This window comes from Equus przewalskii, chromosome 3, assembly GCF_037783145.1.
Source record: "Equus przewalskii isolate Varuska chromosome 3, EquPr2, whole genome shotgun sequence".
NCBI classification, from domain to species: Eukaryota; Metazoa; Chordata; class Mammalia; order Perissodactyla; family Equidae; genus Equus; species Equus przewalskii.
Genome location: NC_091833.1, coordinates 99,651,487 through 99,678,346, shown reverse-complemented (window position 1 = coordinate 99,678,346; position 26,860 = coordinate 99,651,487). Strand labels below are relative to the sequence as shown.

Genomic DNA, 26,860 nt, shown 5'->3' with positions numbered 1-26,860 from the left:
AAGTAGAAGTTTAACAAAGTTACAAATATATATTAAGTTGGCAACTGTTTGACCTAAAGTTCTATTTTCTTCTCCTAGTAAGTCTTTTAAAAAGTTTTGAAATGAAAATCTGCCCAAGTAAGTCTGCCCCTGAACAAACCCATTTTGTGCTGACCTCCTCTAGCCATAGTCAAAACATATAAACGCTAAAGATACACCAAAGAGCCAAGGGCCAACAGAGTACCCAAGTGGAGACAGCAGGAAATGATACTTCTTTAACTTCAAAGGTGACAAAAGCTGCTTCATTTTTCTCTAAGGTAAGGGTTAGATAATCTGATCCCACACTGGGACCCAGAGTAGCTTTTTCATGTCTAAAGCACATAGATAACTAACTCCATCTTTTGTTAGTAAAGATTAAGAGGAAAATTCCTACCAAGTTTATGAATTATTAATGAATCTACTTAAGACCACAAACATTTTTACCCTGTCAACACAGTATATTTTATATTCCAACCTGAAAAATTTATAAATAGTCATTCTTAAACTTTTAGGACATTTTGTAAGATCAATTCTCAGCATGTAAGAATTATGAAATCTCAGATCACTAAAATAAATTCTTTTTATATTCAGAGTTAACATCCACATTTGTCATACCTAATGAAGCTACGAGTAAATGTTACTGTTACATGTGATAAGCTTTCTCTTTCATAATTAAAAATATGTGTAGAGAAACATTTAAGGAGGCAATTTTATCAACATTTGCAAAAACAGAAAAAGAAAGTTGCAGGAATCTTTTCTGAGACATATAAAGATTTCCTGGCCCTTCCTTCTTAAACTAATATTCCGATATTCAGTTCAGACGATTTTTCTTCATCTACATTATATACCAAAGGCTTAATCTGCATCTATCTGTCTAATTCTTTCTTACTCTCAAATTCATCGGTTTCTCACAAGCAGAAACAAATCTGATAGCCAAGAAATACTTTTTATAGAACCCTACATTTTACCCCCTAACAGTAACAACAAAAAACTTATTTCACTGGTGAGGACCAATTTAAAACATTATTTTATCTAGTATGGCTGCCACCATAATCACCAACGTGGTTAACTTGCAGAGGACTTAATTTGTACTTAGCCATTCCTAAAAAAAGATGAAATGTTTCCTTAGGAACACCCCTAGCGGATGCTTTTAAACTTATTGATGCATACATGGCTATTAAAAAACTGAGATTTTCCCAATGTTCGATTTCTCATACTTGAAAAAATTAGTTTTATCCAGTTCTATCAATTACTTGCTAATGGCACTTGAATTCAGTTTTAATTGCAGCTAGCATTAGGATAAAAATCTTTAGACTATAAACATAATACTAAGGTAACTAAATCTCATGTTTCACTAGTATGGGAGTAATTAGACAAGAAAAATATTTGTGAGTCAAGTTCACATCCATCCTCAAATATGTATAGTATTTCTACTCTGTGCAAAAGGTTATGAGGTTATGACAGGTAATAAGCATCTTAAAGCACAACATACTGAATCCTACAATATTCCACATATTAAGGTCTTAACTGCTCTCCCATTAATATAACTACATTTAAAAAATATCATTTTGGGGGGCTGGCCCCGTGGCCGAGTGGTTAAGTTCGCGCGCTCCGCTGCAGGCGGCCCAGTGTTTCGTCGGTTCGAATCCTGGGCGCGGACATGGCACTGCTCGTCAGACCACGCTGAGGCAGCGTCCCACATACCACAACTAGAGGAACCCACAACGAAGAATACACAACTATGTACCGGGGGGCTTTGGGGAGAAAAAGGAAAAAATAAAATCTTTAAAAAAAAAAAAAAATATATCATTTTGGGGCCGGCCCCATGGCCGAGTGGTTAAGGTCATGTGCTCTGCTATGGCGGCCCAGGGTTTCGCTGGTTCGGATCCTGGATGCAGACATGGCACCACTCATCAGGTGACGTTGAGGTGGCGTGCCATGTACCACAACTGGAAGGACCCACAACTAAAATATACAACTATATACTGGGGGATTTGGGGAGAAAAAGCAGAAAGAAAAAAAAAGGGAAGATTGGCAACAGTTGTTAGCTCAGGTGCCAATCTTTAAAAAAAAAAAAAGAAAAAAATATCATTTAGGAGACTGTACCACTATTTCCTACACTAATACTTAGCTAAGCAGTTTTTTATCTGATATATTAAAGGTACTACAGAACCTGCACTATTTTTTTGCTACAGTTCAATCTATAACTGACATTTATTATAAAATACATCTATAAAGGGAGAAATTTACAAGCACCCCAAGCAAAAGTATATAGAAAGATCTTACTTAAAAGAAATGAAATATTATTGATTTCCTATGTCTTTTGTGCTATATTTAACTTAATTTTAAAAGACTCTTCACTAGAGATAAACTGAACTGTATACCTGAATGCTAACGTCAGCTATATTTCTAGAATAAAAATGCAAAACTTTACACCACAATTCCAGATGTTAATGGAAGAGAAGGTGAATTATATTAAGCACTATCTGTTACACGGCCTCTTGCAAATTGATCTGCAGTCATGAAGCCCAACATTTAGCCTATCCCTCCCTATAACCCAAGAATGTGAATAATTCACTAAATTTTAAAAAAAAGGTCTTATGTAGTCAGGTTTTTTGAAACATACTGTTTCATATTACAAGATAACATGAAAATAGAACTTACCATATTATCATAATGTCTCATAAGGTGGGTAATAAATCAAAAGGGAAACATAACAAGTAGTCTAATATTTCAATGATAACATGAAATGATGGATGGACAACAGACTACAGGTACATATCCAGGCACACAGATGTCCATATTTGAAGATAACAGCACCAAAAGCAATATGCTGCTCTCTGTGACTGCGGCCAGCTGACAGGATCCAGGCAGTCCTTGCATCACAGGTTAAAGCAATGCTTTCAAACTCTTCTGCTGAGGCCCCACATCCAGGGCTGAAACCTGACACTTTTGTTGAGATTCAACTACTCCACTTTTAGGGCCGCAAATCTACTAATGTTTCCAACCTTAGCTTTGTTATAAGACACCGTTTGAAGTTATATGTCTGAGGTTCTTTTAAAACTTAGTTTCTCCTCGTAGCTTCAGCTAACAAATTCCAGCCACTGGAACAGCCATTCGGCTGTCACTCCTCTTGTGCACTTGTCCAGCTCAGCAGATATTTGCAACAATGAATGATGATCTGCCTGCCCTGCGCAGGAAAGCACTATTCTAAAAGGAAAGCCACGCAGAACAATGGTCTTCTCCAGAAGCAAAACAGAAGTGAGGAGAGAATTCTAAGACTGATCTTTCTTTTTGCGTAGAAAAACTCAAAGAAACAGTCTCTTAAATTTTAACCCCTTTTCTTAAAGGCCTCTTCAGTTAAATTCATGGACATTTCTCCCTCAATGAAGCAGATGTGTTGATCAAGAAAGGGCTAAGGGCAAAGAAGCTCAATTCACACACAGAGTTCCATTCTCTCTGATCTTTTCACCCTTCAAAAAAGAAGGCTTGAGAAGGAATGGCTTCAAGCTGAGTTCTTGTCTGCTCTACTGTGAAAAAGATAAAGCCTTTTCTGAAGAGATATAGCTAGATGAAATAACCTCTAAAAATATCACTGTGGTGAATAAGGGCACAGAATAAAAACAAATCCTAAGTTTTCTTTTAACACTCCTTTTTTAGTACGCAATAACACCAATAATATAAAAAGGAGCTCTCAGTGATGGTATATAAATAGCTCTGGCTGGAACAAAATAGCTTTGCCTCAGCTTCTCCAGAGCTGAACCAATAAACTATCACGATTAAATTTCCACAGTTCAAAAGCAAGTCCATTTAAACAAAAGAGGCCCTTACTTCTGCAACAAATCCAATAAAAAAACAATATTTATGCTACATATATGCAATTATGGTTTATGGAGGACATGCACATTTTTCAAAGACTTGCCTGTTGAATGAAGTTGTTAAAGAGCAAACTTTCCTTCACTTACAATGACAGAATTCTCAAATGAGCATTTTAATACTTTGAAGATTACCACTACAGACAGCCTCTGTTCTAAGTAAATTCTACACAAAGAATTTTAAATAAAACCAATTGATACATTAGAGTCTTTGGGGTTTTACATGCTTCCACTAGATAAAAACAGGAGGTCACGAGATCATCATTTTTATGGATGAAATGCCTCGCCCGGAGTGAGTAGGTCACCACCCCTCAATGCTGGATGAGTGACTAGAGGCAGCAAGAAGAGAGTGGCTAAAGCACAGAGGCTCTAGCATCACATGGGCCTGGGTTTCAATGGCAGTCTGGCACTTATATGTGGTCTCTGGCTAAGTACTTAACTTCTCCAAGCCTCAATTTCATCTGTAAAGTGAGGATAATATCTACCTCATAAACCTGCTCTAAGCAGTACATGAAATAATGAACATAATGAACCTAGCAGAGTTCCTGGCATACAACAGACATTCATAAAAGTGTTAGTTCCCCACCCAGCTACTTTTTCCTTAGCATAAAAGAGTTTTCAGGTTACAGTAACTAACATTAGCTAGCAGGACTCCTACAGACATGTACTAATATCTTCTAGCTCTAATACTATTCTTGTCCTGTCCCTGTTTATTCCACTCTACTCTATCTAGACAAAAGAACAAAGTTCTGGACGTTACAAAGAGAGTTACCTCTTGACACCTGAGATGGAGCCATCCAATTCACAAATACCACTAGAATATAAAATTTTTCCCATAAAATATTTATCCAATGATTAATAAAGAATAAAGTCCCAGCCCAACAGACTGCCTGTTGGATCCATTCACCAGCTGAGCTACATATTCCCGCAGGTTTTTCTCAAAGCAGCTGGATTTTCACTCATGCTAAGCAAAATGTACACATGCGTGGACCTTTGGAATTATCCAGAAATAGCTGAAAGTTTTAAAGTCGAACCCTAAATGTCAGAAGTCAGAAGAACCATGGCATAACAGAAATTCTTAGATTCCAAAAAAATAAGAGAACACCCATGAAATCAACAATTCTATAATCCAAACGTAAGAAAAGTGCTTTGGAAGAGGAGTCCCTGTTAGGGAAAAGGTCTCACTCCCAGAAGTACAGTACCTGTTACACACAGCTGGTAATCACCATTTCAACTCATTCCTTTTCACAAATTTTCAACTATATCCACATATGGAAATACTTCTATAAGAACATCTAATTCATAACAGAAGTTGGTATCAAAATGTTGTTTGCTTTCTAATTTTCCAGAAAAATACTTATTCTGTGTAAAACAAGAGATGAACATACAATACTGAACCTATGTCTTTCCTTAGTTCATTCAACAAACATCTGCTGAGCATCTAGCATATTATCAAGCAAAGGACACTAAGAGTAGAGGGATCAATGGCAACTCCAAGGTGGACACTAATCTACTAGACTGCCCATAATCAAAGACCAAGTTTCATTTCACACACCAGATGGTAATTTTTTAGGGGTGTGCACTCAAATAATCAGTTTATTGTGTTAGTTAAATTAATTTAACTACAAAATCACTCAAGTACTGTATTAGTTTATTAGAGTAAATATTTAATATTATTAACTATTATTATTTATAGTTTCAACTCAAGAAGAATAAAAACAGGAAATACTAAATAGTATGCTTAGAGGCTGGCCCAGTGGTGTAGCAGTTTAGTTCGAGCACTCCACTTCAATGGCCCAGAGTTGCCAGGTTCAGGTCACAGATGCAGACCTAAACACCACTCATCAAGCCAGGCTGTGGCACTGTCCCACGTACGAAAAATAGAGGAAGACTGGAAAAGATGTTAGCTCAGCAACAATCTTCCTCAAGCAAAAAGAGGAATATTGGCAACAGATGTTAGCTCAAGGCCAATCTTCCTCACCAAAAAAATAAATAAATAGTATGCTTATTTGATATTATAACAGTATATAAAAATTTTTAAAGTTTCTATCTACAATAAAGTATATTCTTTAAATGTCTAACTTAAAACTTTGTGTAACAGTCTTACTGTCAGAGTATCATATATTCCACTTATTTAGTTTAAAAATGAATTTTTAGCCAAATCTGCAGAGTGATCAACATAAGGTAAAAAGCAGCTAGAACATAAGAAAAGACTACAACTATGACAACTAAAGAGATCAGAAATAAACAGACACCTAAGAAGTCATAATTTCAGGGCCGGCCCCGTGGCCGAGTGGTTAAGTTCACACACACTTCTTCAGCGGCCCGGGGTTTTGCCAGTCTGGATCCCGGGCGCGGACATGGCACCGCTCATCAGGTCACGCTGAGGCGGCATCCCACACAGCACAACCAGAGGCACTCACAACTAGAATATACAACTACGTACTGGGGGGCTTTGGGGAGAAAGAAAAAAAAAAAAGAAGAAGATTGGCAACAGTTGTTAGCTCAGGTGCCGATCTTTAAAAAAAAAAAGAAAAGCAGCAGCAGCTATAATTTCAAGCTTTGATATTTGGGATATTTATGCAGTCCATCTCAAATTCCATAAAACATTATCTACCTATGTAAAGTATTAAAATGCCATGACACTGTATCTTTCCTCTCCAAGTTTCTATTAGAGATACAAGTAACCTGTGTGCCCCAAAAACAATGGGTTTCAAACTTGAGTGCACATCAGATTCATCAGGGAAGTTTCTTTAAAATGCAGTTGTCTGAGCCCCACTCCAGACTTAGTGAATCTGAATTTATCCTAAAGGAAAGCTAATTTTATGAAGTGATCTAGATGTCACTTTCTCGGAGAGGCCTTCCCTGACCCTCCCAGAGGTAGGCTAGGTGCCCCAGCTGGCTTAGGTGACCCATGTTCTCATACATTCTGCTTGTCCTTTCATAACGCTCATCCTTAAAGTTTACTATCTGCACATTAACAGACCCTTTATCTCTAAAGGATCTATCAAATCTGCTGGAAGGACTTTACCTCCGCATGCCTACATGTAAACCAGGCTAGCCAGATCATATGCCCACCCTGAAAAAGGAGGAAGGGACACTGTGAGTGACAGTCTACCAGGACTACCTGGAGTCGGGGAGAGGCAGCTCCCCAACAACAGTGACTCTAAAAAACAAACAGCTTCTATCCTCTCTGAAACAGAACCCAGTTTTTTTGGCCAGGGTAGCTAAATCTACTCATTGTTTTTGCCTCCTTTGGATATTAGTCAACCTAAGTCTTCAGGTTTACAGCTCTGTAAAATAGCTACATAGCTACCAGGCTAGATTATGAATCCATCTAAGAAAAAAAGCAGTAGAGTTTAGCAATTAAGGCAGAGGATCAGAAGCCCAATTGCCTCAGTTTAAATCCATGTCCTACAATTTACCTCACACATGTTACTTCTCTACCCCTCCATTCCCTGTGAAGAGGATAACGGTAGCACTTACCTCAAGTAAAATCTTTGAGTTCAAATACCTTTCCCAGAGTGAAACAACTAGTTACAGGAGAGCTAAGATCCCCTGGCATCTGATACAATTAAACTCTCATATAAACAGATGACAGTTTTCCTCATCTGTAAACGGTCTTCATCTGTCTTATGGAGAAGGTTCCCTGAAAGATCTGCTGACGTCTTCTCTTGACTTTAACAATCTATGACCATAATCATTACTTTTTGGAGTTTATCAAACTGGACTTTTGTTCTAATCATTTAAAAATTTTGTCAAGTTTATTTAGGCATAACTTACATACAGTAAAATTTCAGGTGTCCACTTTTATGGATTTTGACAAACATATACAGTCATGAAACTACTCCCACTCTCAAGACACAGAATATTTCACCACCCCACTCGTCCCCTCCCTCAACCCAAGTCTCTGACAACCACTGATTTTTTTTCTTTCTCAATATTTTTTGCCTTTTCCAGGATGGCATATAAATGAAATCATAGAATACGGAGCCTTTTGAGTCTGGCTTATTTCATTTAGCATAATGCATTTGAGAGTCATTATGCTGCTGCAAATATCAGTAGTTTGTTTTTTATTGCTGAGTATGTATGTACCACAGTTTGTTTATACACCAGATGACAGACTTCTGAATTGTATCCAGGGTTTGGTAATTATGAATAAAATCACTATAAACATTCACGCATAGGTTTTTGTACTGACATAAATTTTTATTTCTCTTGAGTAAATAGCTAGGAGTGGGACAGCCCGTTTATGTGCTAAGTATATGTTTAACTTTGTAAGAAAGTGCCAAAGTGTTTTCCAAAGTTGCTGTACCATTTTGCCTTCCTACCAGCAATGTCTGAGAGTTCTACCTGTTTGAGATCTTTGCCAGTGTTTAGTACTGTCAGTTTTTTTTTTTTAATATTAGCCCTTCGACTAGGTGTATAGTGGTACCTTCTTGTGGTTTTAATTTGCTTCCCTAATGATTGATGGTGAGCATCTTTTCCTATATCATGTAAATCTCAAGAGATATCCTCACAATAAAAAGTAAACAATTACTTTCCTATGGACTGAATTAGTGGGGGGAGTGGGACTAGGGTAAAATAGAGCCCTCAAATTTTTAAACTTCTATTACGTACCCATAAGGCTGTTGAGAGGATCTATCAGATAATACATATGAAAATATTTTAAAATATGTAAAGTGCTACTTTAAATCTAAGGGACTCTAATTGCTACTAAGTGTTAGAAAGTGATACCGATACAAAAACTACACCAGGGACCTCTAGCTCTCCCAGACAGGATGAATAAAACATCTTTGTCTGACCTGCCCTGCCAACACTGTCTCTGAATACAATTTTGGAATTGTCCTGAATTAAGCCAGCTTTCAGCATTGGAGACAAAGCCCAGATTTCAAGCACAAATGTCACTTATCATAGCCAACATAAGCAATGAATGCAGCACTGCAATAATGGCAAGGGATGGATTTACTATTTCAGAACGAGAAGCTGGCCAAGTTGTGACCTGGTTCTTCCTCCTGCAACTGATATCTCAACCTATACAAGTCTTCAGACTTCCAGAAACTAAAAAGAAAAAATTTGTCCATTTGTCTCCAAGAACCTCTATCTTTAAGTGGTAAGTGAACTGAATTTTACTGAACTAATAAGAATCCCTGATGCAGGAGTTTCTCAAAACACAAAAATCCCCTGTCCAAGGTTCCTCAGAATATCTGGATAGACAGGATGCCAATGATGAACTGAAAACCACCTAGGGTGGTTCCAGAGCAAAGCAAATCCCCTAGGACCGTACTAGATATCTATACTCCCAAAGTGATAAAGCAAACGCAAAAACACCAATAACCGGGAGTACTGTTTTGGTCAAGTGTATTATTTTATACCTAAAGGGAAAGCTTACCTTTCTTTCTTTTAATAGTTTCTTATAGCCATTTGATCCAAGTGACAATAAAGTAATAAGGACATCTAAAGAAGGTGAAGCTGAAGCTCTGCCTGAAATAAGGATGAACAAGTTATATTTAGGAGGGGAAAAAAGCTTGGGAAATTAAGATTTATTATAGTACCCCACATACAAATGGATTTTTGTTTGTTAGTTACTTTTTCTGAGAGGAATCGATTTATTTACCTGGATACATCTTGCTGATTTCCTGAATGAAGGAATCATTAAAGCCAGCAATTATAGCACCACCTACTGGAACCATAAAATTTTTATCCAAGCTCTGGACGAAAGCGTCTATTCTACCAACCCGAGCACCCTAGAAGGAAATAACATGTAGTATTGCATATTAGTTTCTAGAGGAACAGACAACAACTGCTATTAATAAATAAATACCATTAAAACAATGCATGGAAATAAAGAAGAGATCAAAGAGTTTTATTTTCTTTGTAAAATATCTTTAAGTATTAAACTGAGCTTTTATTTTTTAGTTTTTTTTAAAGAGATAATTAATTTCACTAAATGCCTAGCCAACATTCAAATTTTCCAAATTGTCTTTTTTTTTTAAAAAAAAAAAACATTTTATTTTTCCTTTTTCTCCCTAAAGCCCCCGGGTACATAGTTGTATATTTTTAGTTGTGGATTCTTCTAGTTGTGGCATGTGAGATGCCACCTCAGCATGGCTTGACGAGCGGTACCATGTCCACGCACCCAGGATCCGAACTAGTGAAAACCTGGGCCGCCAAAGCGGAGCTCGTGAACATAACCACTCAGCCACGGGGCCAGCCCTAAACTGAGTTTTTAAATGCTGCCACCTCTGTGTAGAAGAGCACTTTACAGTTTACAACCTGCTTTCACACATAAATCATTTAATCCTCAAAACAACCCTTTGAGGAAGGCAGGGTTTCAGGATCAGTTCAAGTGGGAACTATACCGAAACAGAGCATTTCACCTTAAAATTGGGTAAGAGTGGATTTCTCCTATGCCTCTCATCTGTGATATCTTCTATTTGACAATAAATGTCAACAGTGGGTCCTACAACTACTAAGTAATCTTAAACACCCTCTGTGAGTTCAAGAGTGGCCACCATAATCTAATGGACTTTAGTCACTCATGCTGCCAATCAATTAGTTATACTGGTAGGTGGTACTCTTTGATGTTTGGATAATCTACTACACCTGCACGACCACTTTAGGCAATAAGCTCTGCTCCTATCACCATTCAGATAACAAAAGAGAAAAGAAAAATTTTATTTTTAACATCAACTAATGGAAATTTCTTTTATATACTCTTGGCAATGTTTCTACATAACTCATGGTTCCTAATGTTATAACCTTAGATGATCTCATTCCACTGCAAACGAACTTCAAGTGATAATCTAATATTCTGGTGAAAAACTGAATACTTACTAGAAATGTAAAACTGGGTTCTAGTCCCCATCCAACATAGTCTATGACCTTTTGTCTAATGTGCTTCAATTTTCTCCTCTTAAAAATAGATACTATCTAAATTTCAACTAGGGTAGTTTTTTCTTTATCTGTAGCCACAGATTTTCAATCTGTATTCACAATCTACATTCCTATTAATATTATAAGCACATTTGACCTTCATCTTCACACTTTCTCTCCACATCAGTATCTCAGGGAGAACAGAAAGAGCAGATAGCTGGCCTAATCTAAGAGACCAGACCAGGAAACAGGTAGAAGCAGCAAAAGCACAGAAGTGGAGCCAAGCACTCTGGGCTATCACATGGTTGTTTAAATCTTAACCTTCCCGTTACTCTTCTAATTTCCTCATAAACTCTGATAGGAGAAAATCTCACCATATCACAGGAAAACAAAGAGAAGCATATAAGACTAATAGAGGGGCCAGCCTGGTGGCACAGTGGTTAGGTGTGCACGTTCCACTTTGGCAGCCCGGGGTTCACCGGTTCGGATCCCAGCTGTAGACACTGCACCGCTTGGCAAGCCATGCTGTGGTAGGCGTCCCACATATAAAGGAGAGGAAGATGGGCAGATGTTAGCTCAGGGCCAGTCTTCCTCAGCAAAGAGAGGAGGATTGGCGGCAGATGTTAGCTCAGGGCTAATCTTCCTCAAAAGAAAAAAAGACTAATAGAATAAATAACTGAAAAACAAGCCAAGTAGCAGCACGTAAAAATAAGGCAGAAGAGTTAGAGTTGCCCTTTTACTAACATCTAAGTGCTGTCCAAGGCTTCCTGAGAGAGACCTGAATCTAAATTGGGAGGAGGAGTACTAAGAGAACATCAGTAGACCAGACTTTGCTAGAACCCTTCAGCCTAAAACACAGAAAGCAGCGAAAGCGCAGCACACTCTGTGGCATGAAAACACACACGCTGGACCCAATCTCAGGAATGGAATATAGACCTCATTCCCCACACTGAAGTCAGAGGCTATCGATGAAGAGGATAAAAACACCATAAGGATGGAAGGGCTTAAGAGAAGAGGAAACAGAGGAGCATATTCTATGAAGTAAAGGGTTGCCATTTATCAGTTCATTAATTTACTCATTTATTCACAGAACAAATATCTGAGCACTTATCACATGCCAAACACTGATCTAGGTTCTGGGATAGTAGCAGTGAATAAAACAGATAATTGTTCATGAAATGATTACAGCCAGAATTTACTGAGAACTTACTATGCATCAGGCACTGTTCTAAGCACTTTACTTTTTTCTTAACTCATTTAACCCTCACAATAACCATATGAGGTAGATACTAGTATAACAGCCACTTTACAGATGAGAAAATTAAGGCACAATGAAATTAAAGTGACCTGCCCAAGGTCAGAAATGTAGTTAACAGCACAGTTGGGATTCAAATCCAGGCAATTAAAGCCCCTTATAGAAGGTCACTCAGGCAGTCAATGACAGCAGGGACTAAAACCTAGGTAATCTGAATGAAGAGCTCATGTTTAAAAGATAAAACACCCTTCCTATCGCATTTCTGTTCTTCCAGTTACTTAGGCCAAAAGCCTTGGAGTCCCTGAATTCTCATTTCCTCTTACCCCACATCTGACGTATCAGCATATCCCGTAAATTCCACTCTCAAAATATATCTGAATTTCACCAATTCTTACCACCTTCACAGCTACCATTCTGGCCCAAACTACCAACATATTTCAGATGGGCTGCTGTAACAGCATTCCACTCTTGCCTTCCTACGTCTATTCCCCACAGAGCAGCCAAAATGATGGTTTAAAGATGTAAATCACTTGTCATTCTCCTGTTCAAAACCCTCCAATGGCTGACAATCACACCAAGAATAAAATGCCAAATCCTTAACACACCTCAAATCTCTTTACTACCACTGCTGCCCTCATTTGCCCTGGTCTAGCCACACTGGCCTCCTTGCTGTTCCTCACACATCCCAAGCACACTCCTGCCCCAGAGCCTTGGCACTTGCTGTACCTTCTGCCTGGAATCACTCTAGAGAGCTGCATGGCTCACTCCTGCACATCACTAGGGGCTCTGCTCAAATGTTCCTTCTTGGAGAGGCCTTCCTGGATCACTCCAGCTAGCCTGACACCCCTCCCCTCAAAACAGAAGAGTGTTAATCAAGGCCAGTCATACGTATTGTTTACTGTCTGCTGCTGCTCCATGACAGCATTTTGTTATATTCACTACTGCACTCCCAGCACCTACACTGGTGCCTGGCACATCAATGGGAACCCTGTAAATATTTATTGAACAAATTGACAATTAAGTCTGTGAATAAGTAGTATTAACACCTACTTCTCTCAAATTCTTAATAAGTTGCTGCTTCCCACACTTTGAAGCTTTACAATCCATTTTGATTCTAAAATAATTAAGCCTATGTATTTTTGTAACTCTACCACATCCCCCTCCATTAATCTGTCATAACATCCATATTCCATGAGTCTCCTAAATAAGTTTAGTATATAAACAGAAGTATAGGTTCTTCAAAGCTGACTTCCTAGGGACTATATGTATATGCCAGAACATTCTATGTGCTGAGCATTAACTCATTCTGGGTCATCGCCCTTAAAAAAGAAGAATTCTGTAATATTTTAGTTACAGCTCATCTTCACCAATTGCTTGGTTATTACAATACTATCTTCTCAAGAAAGTATTTGCAGGGGCCAGCCCCATGGCTAAGTGATTAACCCCGCGCACTCTGCTCTGGCAGCCCAGGGTTTCACCGGTTCAGATCCTGGGCGTGGACCTGGCACCGCTCATCAAGCCATGCTGAGGCAGCCTCCCACATAGCAGAGCCAGAGGACTTATAACTAGAATATACAACTAGGTACTGGGGGCTTTGGGGAGAAGAAAAAAAAAAAAGAAGACTGGCAACAGAAGATAGTGCAGGTGCCAATCTTTAGAGAAAAAAAAAATATTTGCAGTTTTAGTACTTTGTTTTTTAGAGAAAAATATGGGGCTCTGGAGTCACACTAAACTAGATGGGCCATTTTGTAGCTTGGGACCTTGGGCAAGTCACTTAATCCTACTGAGTTTGCTTATTTGTAGAATGGAAGTATACCTTAAAGTGTCAGGATTAAGTTAATAAACTCTAAAAGTCTAGAAGCATCCCTGACACATGGTGGGTACTCAGTAAGTGGTATATATTACTAATAAGAACCACTGAGGTGAATTAAAGCTAACTTTAATTTTTTAGAACGTCATGAAACAGCAACGAGCACTCAGTGAGACCCAAGGATTTATTTGGTTTAAAGCAACAGTGCCACCACCTCTTTTTGTGAGGGCCAATTTAGGAAAGTTGGAATGTTTATGTACTGCTTTTTTTTCTTTCAAGAAATGTCAATTTTAGAAAGTAACAGTATCTGCAACAATACAATAGCTACATTTAAAAAATTCATTCATCCATCTTATAGTGTTATTTTCTGGTTAAAAATTTAGTAAAACCACCTCATGAACGAAGAGAGGTGATGACAGAGCAGGGTATTTGTGATGTACAACTCCAAGAGCACTTTTCATACTGTACCCTGGAACTCATCTTCTTTTAGCCTTAATCTCTTCAAGTACACCACCAAATTTCTAGTATTCAAAGATACGCTGTGAGCACCAAAACACTGAGCACTTCTGGGGTAAGTATAGAATATATGAGTAAATGTTAAAGAACTATTTAAATGATCATTATGAAAACTCTGTAGGCATGCGGAGGGCAAAGAAATATAATCTAAGTTTATATTTAAGTTTAAAAATTAAATGTAGTTTTTTCACTAAGTTTAAAGAAGTTAACGCTATATGTACACAATGACTGTAACTACGTAAAAAAGCAATAAATATAAAAAGAGAAAACAGTGGACACGGAAATTATTAATTTGTTAGGGTAACAGGCTTATGAATGATCTTCTACTCCTTCCTCATTTTTCCAAACTTTTAGTAATGCTGATGACTTTTAAATGAATTGAGGCTGTGGAAAATTACAGAGGAGAAGGAAAGACAGAAAAGAAGGAGAAGGAATAAACACGGAGCACTGAAATAAAACGTTTTCCAAGATTTCCAGCCTAGAGAATTGTACAACCTTCCTCTGCCACCACTCAAATTAGATATAATCTCATTTAGAATTGTGATGAAGCCTTAAAAAGTTAAGGAATAATAAAAAAGGATATCAAGAAAATGCTAACTGGTTTTCTCCAAATATTTTAAGAAACCCTGATATACCACGCCTACAATCCACTCTACCCCTAGACTTCTTATGTTATGTAAACAAATCTATTTCCTTACTTGTTCAGACAATTGAAATTGGGTTTCTATTACTTGCAGCCAATTACATCCTAAGTGGTACAACTTCTGAGTAAAGAAAACTAAGCAAATTGGCTGTTACTATCTCATATAAACCACATTTTTATTGGAGATGATATTAGTACACTCAAAATGATATAAAACAAAAAAATTTGCTAGATAGGATCTGCTGGGCTAAGGAGCATTTGCCACCACCTTGGAGGCCACAGATAATCCATGAATAACTTATGTCCACATAATAACAATCACATGTATGTCAAAACTGAATATGTGATTAACATCATTATGCACACAAATTGTATAACTCACATCATATGTGGATATATATCCATATCCTAATATAATATGAATAATTAATCATTTTAAGTAACTATAATACTTCATTTATTCATTCACTTTTTTGAGTAACTAGTTGTTGAGAGTCAATTATGTACTAGGTACTGTCCTAAGTATCTTGTGTGTTTGTGTGTGAGAGGAAGATTGAGCCTAAGCCAACATCTGTCGCCAATCTTCCTCTTTTTTTCTTTTCCCCCAAAGCCCCAGGACATAGTGGTATATCCTAGTTGTAAGTCATTCTAATTCTTCTATGTGGGATGCCGCCACAGCATGGCTTGATGAGCAGTGTTTAGGTCCGTGCCCAAGATCTGAACCAGCGAACCCTGGGCCTCCAAAGCAGAGCACGAGAACTTAACCACTCGGCCATGGGGCCAACCCCTGTCCTAAGTATTGAGGACACAGCAAACAAAACAAGGTCCTTGCCCTAAAAGAACCTTAATTTTAACTACTGTCAATAACTAGACAATAAACAAATAACCTATCAAAAGGTGATAAGTGTTATGGAGAAAAAGAGCAAGAAGCCATTGATTTTAAGAAGCAACATTATTTTACACACCACTAGGTTAAAAAAAAAACATTGCCAAACTAGTGTTATACAACACCAATGATTGTGAGACATCCCAATTCCAGAGATGTTATACTGTAGAAAAATGTGCACCTTAAAATCAATGAATATGATAAAACAGGAAAAGAGGGATAAAAAAATGCTGGCAAGGAAGAGGGAGGTGTTATTTAGATAGGGTGTCTGACAAAGTCTCACTGACCTAAAGTGAGGTAAGAAGCCATGCAACTCTCAAGAAGAGCAATCATGGGAGAGGGATGAGCAAGAGTAAATGCCTGGTGGTGTGGCATGTGTGGCACCACGGAGGAAAAGAAAACAGACAAGTGTGCCAGGAGAGAGCAGGTGAGAGGAAAAGCAGTAGGAAATGAAATTAGAAAAGGTACAAGGCCTGAATACACAAAGCCTTACAGGCCATGGCTGTGACTCTTATTCTGAGTAGGATGGAACGTCCAAGCATATTTTCAAAATAAGAATTTAAAACAGATGACCAGATCTATTTGATGCTTATAAAAATAAAATAAAATCATAAAATTTCTAAAAACCTGCCAATTCCACAGTTACATGCTAGAATGTTTATAAATGAAGTCATTTCCAGTCTAGGATAATAAGGTAAAGCGATTCCTTAAATATTAAATATAGAACAAATCATCAATACAGTTTTAAAAACTATATAATCTATGTCTATGTAAAAATCTATATAATGTACTATGATCTAGTACATTAGAAAAATGAGAATACTGGTAATGAAGTGTTCTCAGAAAGTTAAAAACTAAACTACTAAGTATTTCTACGTTGATTCTGACCAAAGCTACTAGTCCAATTACCACCAGACTACCAAAGAATGATGACTTTTACTGAATGAACACTGCATGCAAATTTCTTTTTTCTTTTTTTTTTGAGGAAGATTAGCCCTGAGCTAACTGCTGCCAATCCTCCTCTTTTTGCTGAGGAAGGCTGGCCCTAAGCTCACATCTGTGCCCATCTTCCTCTACTTATTTTATATGTGGGACACCCACCACAGCATGGCTTGCCAAGCAGTGCCATGTCCACACCCAGGATCCAAACCAGTGAACCCTGGGCCGCCAAAGCGGAACGTGCACACTTAACCGCTGTGCCACCTGGCTGGCCCCTGTATGCAAATTTCTAATGCTCCATGAAGTAGAGGGTGCTAGATAACTGCTATTACACTAGGTTATAATAAAAAAAAAGTAATAATCCCATAATATGTTAAAATCCATTTTTTCTTGACATCTCTTTTTAAATTCTCTTACCTGCTGAATGAGGTGCATACACTTTGAAGACTGCACTCCATAAGCATTGTTGACTATGTGTGGAATGTCATAATTAGCACAAATCACAGCCAGTTGTTCTACTCTATAAACATAAATATTCAACAGAAAGACATATTCATACTGTGCTTTTAAAAATTACGGAGTGAAAACTTTTTTAAAATTTAACGTACACTGAAAAAAAAATGACAAAACTGAAACTTCTACTGCAGTATTTTAGCATGTAATTAGGCAACTTAGAAATACATAACAGGCACTTTAGAATAAACCTAAAAAAGTATTAAATTAATGCTACCAATAAGAAAATATGTATTTATAAAAATCTATATAGATGGTAGCTTTTAAATCACCTTAAAATTTCCTATATAAAAAGAAGAAGCAAATTATTTATAATGACCCCTTACAAGGTGGTGTGCTCATTTTTAAATGCTTTTGGTTGCTTATCATACTAAAGGTAATATCTGCTAAATAATTAGCATATCTTGAAATCTTAAGAAATCTCATATTAAACATCTCACAACATAAAAAATACATTTTTAAATAGACTTTAATATATTAAAAAATACAGAACATTAAAATGTTTCTGTACCAAAATAACTAACATTTTCCAACAACCTGGATACTAAGGAATCTTTTAAATAGCTGCTGGTTTTAAATTCACTCTTACTTTTTCATTTGACATTCTCCATATTAAGGCAATCTGAAAGTCTAACTTTATGCAAAGTAAGGTAATAAATTTCAATTAGAGCATAATAAATACACTCATGAGTCCCTTAACAACAGAGTTACGTTCTGAGGAACGCATCATTAGGTGACTTCGTTGTTGTGCGAACATCACAGTGTACTTACACAAACCTAGATGGTATAGCCTACAACACACCTAGGCTATATGGTACTAATCTTATGAGACCACCTTTGTATCTGTGGTCTGTCGCTGATCAAAATGTTGTTATGCAGTGCATAACTGTAGAAGTTCCTTCACAAAACCAAATATTACTTGTGACTGGGGTCATCTCTAATAGAAATGTCTTTACACAATGAAGCTAAAACTAAATTCTGTGATTTAATAATTGTTTTTTGCCTGAGGAAGATTCACCCTGAGCTAACACCTGTGCTAATCCTCCTCTCTTTTTTTAGTATGTGGGCTGCCAGCCCAGCATGGCTGCTAACAGAATGGTGTAGGTCGTGCCCAGGAACCAAACCCAGGCCAAAGTGGAGCACACCGAACTTAACCACTAGGCCAGCAGGGCTGGCTCAATAAAATTCATTTTTAAAAAATTTTCTTTCTAGGAGCCAGCCTGGTGGTGCAGCGGTTAAGTGCGCACGTTCCGCTTCAGCAGCCCAGGGTTCACTAGTTCGGATCCAGGGTGTGGACATGGCACTGCTTGGCAAGCCATGCTGTGGGAGGCATCCCACATACAAAGTGGAGGAAGATGGGCACGGATATTAGCTCAGGGCCAGCCTTCCTCAGCAAAAAGAATAGGATTGGCAGCAGATGTTAGCTGAGGGCTAATCTTCCTCAAAAAAAAAAAAATTTTTTTTCTTTCTATAATATAGTTTGGAAGCAAAGTATTTTTATACAATAAAAGTTCTTTTCTACAAAGACCTTTTTCAAATATACATTACATAGTTTTATTATCTATTTATGCATAATACATCTTTTTCTAACAGATGTGCATTAATTCTTTAAACTACAAATAGAAATAACATTCTGTTCATCTGTTAGAAGTTTTTGATTTGCTTCCTTAAAGTTTTATGAACTAAAACTCATTTTATCATTCATTTTCATAAACCTCAAAATCAACACAGGAAACCTTTCTAGGGGCCGGCCCCGTGGTCGAGTGGTTAAGTTCACGCGCTCCACTTTGGTGGCCCAGGGTTTTCCCAGTTCGGATCCTGGGCATGGACATGGCACCGCTCATCAAGCCATGCTGAGGCAGTGTCCCACGTGCCAAAACTAGAAGGACCCACAACTAAAAATATACAACTATGTACTGGGGGGCTTCAGGGAGAAAAAGGAAAAATAAAATCTTTAAAAAAAAGAAAACCTGTCTGTTACTTAAACTAATCAAATGTTGTTTTTAACAAAACAGACTTCTGGAATACACACAAGTATTTTCTTCATAAGATAAAAGGCACTTTCACATGTTTGTGTTCTAATAAAAGCATTCCTTAAAAACAAACTTCCTTGAAAGTAAAGCACCATAATAACATAAAGTACTATTGTAAAAAGGAAAAAAAAATCACTTGTGAGCAGTTTAAAATATTCTGAATTGATCTAATGTGCTAATATTTAGTGTACGTATAAAGGTATTCAATGAAAGGCAAGGAGAGGCAGAAAAAATATTCTCCATGTGAATCCAACTGTTTTCTAACTTAGAAGCCAATTATAGGTGTTTATCAGTGAGAAGAAATGATATCCTTCTTTTTTTAACATTTCGTTTGACTGATTTTGCCCCACAATACTCTGTCCAATTAATTAATAAAGACATATATATATACACACATATATATACACCCATTCAAATTAAGACTATAAAGGAAATAAGGTTAATGTAAAGAAATTAAAATGTATTTTAAATTTAATAAAATCAGAAATTCAAATGTATTACTAACAACTGTGCATCACCATTTTCCTAAAGTTCATTCTTATTAGAAACATTCATTACATAACACCACTAAAAAGTGGCAAATGAGAATTTTGCTGATTGACAAAAACCTTATAATTTTTTCCAAAGGAGATAATACATGTAAAATATTTAACACTGCACCAGGCAGACTGTAAACATTCAAAAAAAGTTAGTCAAAATGAAACAGAAACAAAACTATCCTCAAGGACAAATAATCTAACAAAAATATCCATATGCTATTTTTGGAAATGTGATTTACTTCTATCACATTTGACTTTTAGATATCAAAACCATCATGAAGAAAGTATAGAGATGTTTAATACTTTAATACAAATTTAAAACCTGATTGGTAATTAATGAACAAACAACTAAAATATATGCAATATAATCTTAAAATAGAATTCACAGACTCATGAATGAAGGTAAATTTTCAACAGCATGGTTTTAAAATTGTCTCATATCTGCTTATAATAAAATAACATGCATTCGTTACTGTTGAATTATGTGATTCTATGAATTAAAACCAAAGTATAACTTATGCTACAGAAAAAGTACAAAATCAATGTGGTTTTTACAAATTATTAGCATTTCTGTTCAAAATGTTAAAATGAAACAGACCTGCTGTCAAAAACCAAACTAATAAGTAGCATTATTAGATCTAAGCCTATTGCATTTTCAGAATGAAAATTTGAAGCCATCTCTTAGAAAACATTTACTTTTTTTCTTTTTGCTTTTATTTTCTTAAATATTTGCATTTTTCTCAAAATGCAAAGACAACCTCTGTATATACCTAAGCGTACATCTGGCTTCCAATTAAAAAGAAAATTCAAAGGACAGTAAATAATCCTGAAATTTTCTATTTAACATCTGTTAATACTGATAGTGCCTATACATGAAAACTAACTGTAAGATCAAAGAAGTGGAGATAGGAATGGAAACATGTAAATCCAACATTTAGCTTAGAAACTTCTACTAAATAATGAGGAAAAAGATGCGAAGACATCAGAAACAGAAAAAAAAAGCAAGAAAACAGAGACGTTCCGCATCTACTTCAGAGATAAAGGGATCTCCACTTGACACTAACAGTTTTTCCTTCTTCTATATCAAATTTTTATTTTCCTAAGCCATTATGCTGCTTCTCCACAAGGTCAATCCATTCTCTTACAAAAGTCCATGCACCTATTTACTGTCAAATGTTATTTAGGCATATTTGAGAATTAGTATATCTGCATTTTATACAAAAGACTGATGAGCACCTAAAGGACAATATTCACAAATCATTTACCTATCAGGCACCCTTGGAGCAAAACAGGATGTAGTCGAATGAACACACAGAACGTAATCAGGCCCAAGTTCCTGGACTTTAGCCTCCACTGCTTTCAGGTCTGTGCGCAGCTCGTCACCTTCTAAAACGTTCTCTATCACCACAGGCTCAAAACCTAACCAAGCCAACCAGAAATCAAAATGTTAATGTAAACTAAAATGAGGGAAGATCCTGGAATTCTAGGAAGCAGTGCTATTCTGCACAAAAACTCCAAATATTTATTTTAGTTGATGAATCCTCCTCTAGTAATAAAGACCTGGCTCAACACTGGTATGAGTCAAATGCAGGTCAAAATAATGTGAAGGACAACTAGAAAAGTAAACCAACTCATTCTCTGGCAACATGTAAGTTTATTTTCAAGTTCACTTTATTTCAGAGATGGACAAAAATAATAATATAATTCAAGTACTGAAACAAATCACAATCATTGGCTTCATGTTTTACCTCTAAAGAAAAACATAACAAGTTTCAGTAGCGTAAAGATCTCTAACCCATCTCATAGCTTACAAGGGCCTTCTATAATCTAAATATAAAAATTGTTTTCAAATTTCCAATTGAATTAGTACACTAATTCAACTGGCATATGATCAAAGGTCCACCCAAATAATAACTATTTAACCTTGTATGGTAAATATTCAGGTATCTATAAACTTACGTTATACAAGAAATATATACACTAGATAATGTACAAAGCACTTACATAACTAAGTACTTTGCAATACTAGTAAGTACTCACAGTAAAAGTAAAATCTAAGTGTTTAAGTCCTAGAAATTGGATAGAAAATAAACGGGAAATTCTGCACATAAAGTTATGTAGTCACATCTGCAGCCTTCCCAAATACCAAATCTATCAGCAAGCTAGATTCACGGATTGAAGAACTGTAAGGGATTTAGAAACCATTTAGCTCAACTCACTCATTTCAAAGATAAGGGAGCCAAAGTTCAGGAAGATTAAGTGGCTTCCCCAAGGTCACACAGCAGTTAAAGCAAAGTTAAGAGCAAGTAGTTTTCTTTTGTGTTTTAGAATCCACATCAAGTTGTCTGCATTCTATCTACAGAAACATAAAACCTCAGCCTCTATAAAATCATCAATTCAAATATATTGGTTCAGAGATGTCTAGTTTTTACACCTGTACCTTCACAGCTATTAAAACAAAGAAAACTTTACTTAAGTAGGTAGCTTCCTAAGGACAGCTAATTTTCTATTATTTCTCAAATTCTCTACACGCAACCCTATTCTTGCTTTCAAACAATTAAAATGCAAGCTTTTTTAACAACACAACTATCCTGCTTCCTAAGAATATAAGCTATCCTAAATAAGAATGAACTGTAAATTGTAGTCCAAATCATAACATCTTTTAGAAAAAAGCTTCCAGTTTTTCAATATGGGAAACTTTTCCATAGTGTGATTATCAGATCTTTGGTTAACAGGATGTAAATTAAAAGACAACTTTATGCCACTGAAAATAAGTCAGTATGTTTTTTAAAAGTCCATCAGTTTCTGCTATATGTCCTTATTATGAATCCCTTTACATGAATTTCTATAGGATTATTTGTGCTGTTTAATTAGAGCTCAATATTGCTCATTTCATACAACTGACTGAGGCCATTCAAAAATAACCATAAATTCTCAAATTCGACTTAAGCAAGCCAAATATTAAAACATCAATTTAAAGTTTTTGTCTCATCTATACTTAATGATGCCTACATCCTTGTACTTTGATTCATGGTAATAATTCATGTATACTCCACTCATGTATAGATGACAAACATTCCTGAAGCACCTTTTAAGCTCCAGGGATTATTGTTGGGCACTTCATATGTCATCCCATTTAATCCTCAAAACAATATCATGAGGCAGGCAACCATATGCCCATTTTAAAGAATAAGGACATACAATCCAGTAATTCCACTTCTGAGAATATACCCAAAAGAATTCACAGCAGGAACTCAAACAGGTATTTGTACACTCCTCTTCACAGGAGCGTTATTCACAACAGCCAAAAGGTGGAAGCAATCCAAGTGTCCATCAATGAATGAATGAATGGACGAATAAACCAAATGTGGGATATATATACAATGAGTTATTAGTCAGTCTTAAAAAATGAAAGTAATTCTGACACAAGCTATAACATGAATGAACCTTAAAGACATCATGCTAAGCAAAATAAGCCAGTCACAAAAAGACAAATACTCCATGATTCCACTTATATGAAAAACCTAGAGTAGTCAAATTCATAGACACAGAAAGTAGAACGGTGATTGCCAGCGACTGGGAGTACTAGGGAGGGGGAGTTATTGTTTAATGTAGAGTTTCAGTTTAAGAGGATGAAAAAGTTCTGGAGACAGATAGTGGTGACAGTTGCACAACAACATGAATATGCTTAATGCCACGGAACTGTATATTTAAAAATGGTTAAAATGGTAAATTTTGTTAGGTATATTTTACCACAATAAAAAGACAGAATAGGAACAAGTTTAGTTTCTTTTCCATTTATCTACCTCTATATAAAAAGTTTGAATTTTCTAACTGTGATATATGCCACTTCTCTTCTTTTACCTGCAGTGATCATGGATTTAAAGCAGGACTTCTGGTCTATTCTTGGCCATATAATATATTTCGCCTTTGGTCTTTTGTGTCTTAATGTCAAGAAACACAGAGTTAGACTCATACCAGTTGCCATAGGAACTACAAAGCAGTTGCTCACTGTATGGACACCTATGAATAAAAAGTAAAAAGTAAATTAGTCATTCCATTGTAAAACTGCATCCTTCTAGAAGAGACGATATACTTCTACCAAATAATAAGAGTTGTAGGCTTATTGCTTCTTCTTCTGTACTCGCTCTCAGGAAGCTCACTCCAAAGTCATCCTCCAGGCTTATGGCTCTGATTTTCCATCTTATTCTAAACGTTTTACATATATATGTCTTTTCAGAAGCCATTTATATCCTTTTTGGAAAGAAGCATTAATAAAAGAAATTAGGCAAAGCTGTCTGTGGCTGGTCAGCCAAAAGTATTATGATTAACACAGTACATACCAGCCAACTTTATGATGTCCAGGACCAAAGAATTGGTAATTTTGTTCAAAAGGCTAGAACCTGCAGCTTTTGGTTGCACAGCAGAAATATCACCCGATCGTCCAATTCCATGAATGAACCTAAGCAAAAAATGGGCCAATAACTGGACAAAAATATTCAGTGTTCTAAGTAACCCATCATGTAAGTATACAAATACAACAACCAAAAAAAGACCAGAAGCAATACTTGACTATTGTAGATGCATTTTATCAACTATTAATAATACGAAAATACCTTACTTAAACTGAAATGAATTCATCAGTTATGTTGTGGTAGCTAGTCTCCACAGATGGCCACTACCAATTCCTTTTCTCCCTATGCCCATATGCTACTCCCACACCAAGAGGTGGAGTCTAATTCCCCTCCGCTTGAACCTGAGCTGGCCTTAGTGACCTGCTTGGCCAGGAAGAATCTAGCAGAAGTGATGGTGTGGAACTGGTGAGCTAGATCACAGGAAGCCTTAAAGCTCTCCACCTGGCCTCTTGAAGGCCTTGCTCTTGGGGGCTTCCTCTGACAATCTAGCTGCCATGCTGGGAGAAGCCCAAGCCACAGGGAGAGGCCACCCGAGCTTCCAGCCATCTAAGTCAGAAAACTTGGATAAATCGCCCAGTTGAACCTTCAGATGACTGAACTCTCAGGCAACATCTGAGAGCAACTACATGAGAGACCTAAAGCTATAATCACCCTGCTGAGCCCAGTTAACCCACAGAACTATGAGAGAGAAAAAGCATCAATTGTTTTAAGCCACTAAGTTTGTCATGCAGCAGTAGAAAACCAGAATATACACACCAATAAATTCTCTTTCTTTTTCCCCTAACCAGAGCAGTGGGCTCATGGGGATGAGTTGATGTTTCAAATACTGCCTTAATTTTAAAAGACCTATATGCTCCCTTAAAATTAGCGCACAAATCCACTCGTTTTAAATTAGATGATGCTATACATTAAAGATACCTCTAAATACTCTTCAAAATCAAAAATCTGTTTGTAATTTATAGTCAGATTGGAAATTCTCCACACTAGAATTATCACAGAACACTAGTGTCACATTTCATTACCACTGAAACCTCGTGTACAAAGTATTTTACATATATCATCAACCATGTTATCAGCCCATTTTTAACCATGAATTTCTCATCTAAGTTATACATTCACCATTAGTTTTGACTGCAATTTTTTAATTGAGATTTAATTGACATATAACATTATGTTGGTTTCAGGTATAATACAATGATTCAGTATTTGTCTATATTGTGAAATGATCACCACAATAAATCTAATTAACATACATCACCACACATAGTTACAAATTTTTTTTCTCGTAATGAGACCTTAAAGATCTACTCTGTCAACTTTCAAATATACAATACAGTATTATTAACTATAGTCACCTGCTATACATCTCATGACTTATTTATTTTATAACTGGAAGTTTGCACCTTTTGATAGAACTAGAAGTTTGATGGTTTTGATTGAAGTAAAATTTTACTATCCCTAGGAAAATTTCATCATGATTTAAAATCATGGAAGACAGGAGTGTTTTAAGAGTTTATCTATATTTCACAGAAAGGTTGGAGAACAGAGAAATCATCATATTTGGAGCCACTATCAGTTAAACGGTTATCATAATTGATGAAAAACTTTCTGAAATAAGGCAAAAGAAAAAAGCAATTTAATAATCTAAAATTAAATTTAATAAAACTTTTCCTGCATCTATTACAACAAAGCAAGGTACTTATAAAATGGGATTCAGTTTAGATGCAGAAAAACAACCTTTTAAGGTTCTACCTCTATATAATTCTCTAAAAAAAAATTTGCAATGTTAGAAAAGAAACATGGAAAACCATAAACCTTAACCTATTTTAAACTCTTACAACCAAAGAGGTTTATTAGGTTAAACATTCTTATCAGAATATATAGCCAGTATCGTTAATTACCCAGAACCTGACAAGGTAACAACCATATACAACTTTACTCTACTGTCTTGAAAAGCACCTGCTCAGATAAATTGTTTCCATCGCCCTGTTTCCTCTATTTTAGTGAACATTTGAATAGGGAAAAAGCAGATTATAAACGGACATTTTATAATTTAATATGATAAATACTGCCACCATTGCTTTTAACCATAAAGGAAAAAACAAATGTTTTCACATGCAACTTGAAAAAAATACCTGTAATGACGCCGAGCAACTAACGCAGATGCCACTCTCCCTTCCCTTTCTCCCACACCACAATTGCCCAGGAAATTGTTGCTATCCATGATTGCAAGTTCATGTAGAAAGAGTTCAAGTGTACTTTCATCCCAACCATCCTCTGGACACTTGCCCTTAAAAAAGAAATAAAATACTATAACTATATTTAAGAAAACCAATAATCCCTAGAGCCCTATTTAATGCATTTTAAAACTTTTTAACGTGTATTTTGCCATGCTCTTTGCCTTTCTAAAATTCAGATATAAATTCAGCACTATGAAGAAACCTCGAATAGGCAAAACGTTTGTGTTACGTTACGTTACAATTATGTACAGATTGTGAAAAGTGATGATAAATGCACACGATGAGATTTACTCAGGTTTTAA

The 26,860-nt window shown here is 36.4% G+C and overlaps 1 protein-coding gene across 2 annotated transcripts in view; it reads right to left on the bottom strand.

Moving 5' to 3' along the window:
- Positions 1 to 26,860, bottom strand: part of SEPSECS (Sep (O-phosphoserine) tRNA:Sec (selenocysteine) tRNA synthase) — a 41,988-nt gene that overhangs the window by 6,434 nt on the left and 8,694 nt on the right. For both annotated transcript variants that reach the window (XM_070613051.1, XM_070613050.1), the window contains 7 exons: positions 26,454 to 26,608; positions 24,247 to 24,365; positions 23,768 to 23,926; positions 21,169 to 21,322; positions 17,236 to 17,338; positions 9,511 to 9,640; positions 9,286 to 9,377 (listed from right to left, as the gene is read on the bottom strand). In XM_070613051.1, the coding sequence (XP_070469152.1) occupies positions 9,286 to 9,377; positions 9,511 to 9,640; positions 17,236 to 17,338; positions 21,169 to 21,322; positions 23,768 to 23,926; positions 24,247 to 24,365; positions 26,454 to 26,542 (846 nt within the window). In that variant the 5' untranslated portion in view covers positions 26,543 to 26,608. The remainder of the gene's footprint in view (positions 1 to 9,285; positions 9,378 to 9,510; positions 9,641 to 17,235; positions 17,339 to 21,168; positions 21,323 to 23,767; positions 23,927 to 24,246; positions 24,366 to 26,453; positions 26,609 to 26,860) is intronic.